General features: G+C 44.8%; 1 protein-coding gene across 1 annotated transcript; it reads right to left on the bottom strand.

Moving 5' to 3' along the window:
- Window positions 1-472: 472 nt before the first annotated feature.
- Window positions 473-2,182, bottom strand: LOC126624376 (abscisate beta-glucosyltransferase-like). Its single transcript, XM_050293430.1, has one exon. It carries the CDS (start codon window positions 2,025-2,027, stop codon window positions 579-581), a length of 1,449 nt encoding a protein of 482 aa, XP_050149387.1. The 5' UTR covers window positions 2,028-2,182; the 3' UTR covers window positions 473-578.
- Window positions 2,183-2,965: the final 783 nt, after the last annotated feature.

Here is a 2,965-nt window from a genome sequence, read left to right as displayed (position 1 = left end):
GTAATTTTGTAGGCTACTTCAGTAGTTGATCGGAGCTTTTTACTCACTGGCTTCTGCCTGGAGATTTGTTTGGCTGTTTTTATCAGCTTTCCTCCATGTATAAGCCTCACTACGCACTACTTGGTTTGCTGTTCCCAATTGCGGCCACATTCACTTGCATTTTGGAGCTCATTCTCAAGAGAAGAAAGGAAAGAGTTGTACTGAGGTGGAGGGGAAGGTTGCGGTGGTTCTACCATCCACCTCCCCACGACACGGTTTTCAGTACTGTCCCCCGTATTTATGGAATAGTTGGCTCCATCTGTCAATGCATTTGCTCACACAGTTCAGTATGTTTACCTCCATTGCCGAGCTGAGAGCCCTACCAATCTTTCCTTTTTGGCTGTCATCTTTCTTATATGTTTGGCGGGTTCGACATCAATTAGGAACATAAGATCCCTCATAGATCTTGAAACCCTTGAACATACGGCACTGATTTCAATTCTAATTTGTTTTGCAATCACTTTATTTATGTATGACAAGAAATTTTTACGTGTGCCGGAGATATTTCTTTTGTAATTTGCATGGCAAAAACTTTGTCACTAATTCTTCCTCGATAATCTGATCTCTAAAATCAGAGCATCCACCCCTACATATGAAGACCCACCTTCTTCCACAGCTCTCTTCGCCTTCTCTGAAAGCGCTCTCGCTCTCTTCTTCATTTCCGCCGCCTCATCACTGCCGCCCATCATCCTTCTCACCGCCGCATCCACCTTCTCTCTCCTCACCAGTTCCTTCCTCTCCACATTCCACGACTCCCATTCCCTACTCCCCACTTGCACCCCAATGCCCAACACATCAGTTATCAGCTTCTCATTGTAGAACTGCTCCGCCGACAATGGCCAAGTCACCATGGGCACCCCTGCGCTCACGCTCTCCAATGTCGAGTTCCACCCGCAGTGGCTCACAAACCCGCCAACAGCGCAGTGCTCCAGTATCAGAATCTGCGGGGCCCACCCCCCTATCACAACCCCTCTCTTCATTTCCCACATTCTCTCTGCAAATCCCGCCGGAATCCAATCCTCTTTGTCTCCCACATAACCACCGTCCTCCACCGCTCTGAAGATTTTTCCGATTACCCAAACGAAATTATGCCCCGAAGATTCAATCCCATGTGCGATTTCGACGAGTTGGGCTGCAGACAACCGAGCCAAGCTCCCAAAACTGATATAAACCACCGAATCAGGTTCCTTGGAATCCAACCAATTCAGACAATGCAGGAGGCTCTGCTCATCGACCAAGGCTGCTTGGCCTCTGTCAGTCTTATCGTCGTTGCTTCGGTTGTATAGCGAAACCGGGCCGATCGGCCATGCCTTCTTCCCCAACTCAGTCGTGAAATACTCCACATATTTCGACTCCAATTCGTAAAAACTGTTCACCACAACCCCAAAACTCTTCTCCTCTACTTTTCCCACCTTATCAGGAAGCCCTGGCCTGTTTCTTGCGAAAGAAGGCAGCTGAGATTTCGTCAATTCGATCCGATCGGGCAAGTTCGGCACTAGAAATGGCTCGCAATCAGAACCCACATTCTGATGCGGCGCGAATCGGCCGATACACTCACTGACGCAGCGGGAGAATAACCCGTTTCCATTGAACACCACCCGTTTGATGAAAAGCTCGTCGATGACTTGTGCCGCCCAACGGTGGAAGACGTCGATTACGATGCAATTGGGTAGGTTTAGGGTGATGAATTGCCTGAGGGATTCTTGGAGGACTGAGGTGTCAGTGAGGGGGGCTGAGGTCATGGAAGAGTCGGCCGAGGCGTCGTCGCCTGGGAGCTTGAGGACGTGGATGGTGATTGAGCGGTTGAGGGTTTGATCGCGGCGGATGGAGTTTCGGAAGCGGAGGGCGTCGGCGGGAGTGGTGCTTAGGATTGTGACTTTGGCTCCATGGGAGGAGAAGACTCTGGCCATGTCGATCATAGGAATCTGGTGGCCTCCGCCTACAAATGGGAAGAAGTACATGACGACTGGAGTTTCTGAAGAAGCCATGGATGCACCGATAGAGAAATTGAGAAATGGGTTTAGAGATGTGGGGGTTTAAGGCTAGAGAGAAAATAGGAGGCAGAGAGTTTGACTATAACTGTTTGATGGGATGCCAAAGGGAAGTTCTTGGCACCAGTTAAAGCCCTCGTGTGTTTCTTAACTAAACTCTAGGTCATCCATACACTTGAAGGCTAAACTTGCCCTACCGGATCCATGTAATTTCAAGTTGTCAAATTGAAAATATTGGTCAAACTAGAAAAACCAGAAATGTGATTTGGGACAATTGAGCTATTTTTAAAATCAAAATCTCACAAGTAGGAGTAGGAACAACCAAATCATGTCGTTGTCATTTTATCTAGTTATTTATGTTAAAGTATTCAGATCGTTCTAATATGTGTTAATTGCATCCTGTCATCTCTAAGTCTCTGATCAAGCATCAATCATATCCAACAATCTTCATCAACCTTCATCATGCTATGATCTCTTTCCCCCTTGATTTTATTTATTTATATTTCTTTCAATTTCTAGTGTATTTATCTGTTTAAATTCGGTGTTTTGCACCTCAATCAAATTTATGAAAAATATGTTTACCCAAACAAACAAAAAGATAATAAATATAACAAAATAACAAAATTATCAAATATATTGATAAGTTGATTTTATACTATATGTTTTACCATATTCTTAGCATTAATTTATTGATTATTTTGGTAGAACTTTGATACTTTGTTTTATATTTTCAATGTAGGACATTCGACTTCCTATGGAGCAAAAAGTAACCAACCGGATGAATTTTGGAGTGATTCCAATTAGAGGATGTTCGTGAGTCTTTCAAGATGATTGTGTCAAAATTCCAGATTTTTCTACCAAGCCGTTTGACCGTGGTGAAGAAATAAAGGCCCAGCGCGAAGCTTTTCCAGATTGACGTTTCTGGACGTTTTGGG

The sequence above is a fragment of the Malus sylvestris genome, chromosome 5 (assembly GCF_916048215.2).
Source record: "Malus sylvestris chromosome 5, drMalSylv7.2, whole genome shotgun sequence".
Lineage (NCBI taxonomy): Eukaryota > Viridiplantae > Streptophyta > Magnoliopsida > Rosales > Rosaceae > Malus > Malus sylvestris.
Note: the sequence above shows the minus strand (reverse complement) of the source record. Positions and strands in the feature narration are given on the sequence as shown.

Coding starts and splice junctions, on each gene's coding strand:
- LOC126624376 (XM_050293430.1), bottom strand. CDS start 2,027: ATGGCTTCTTCAGAAACTCCAGTCGTCATGTACTTCTTCCCATTTGTA.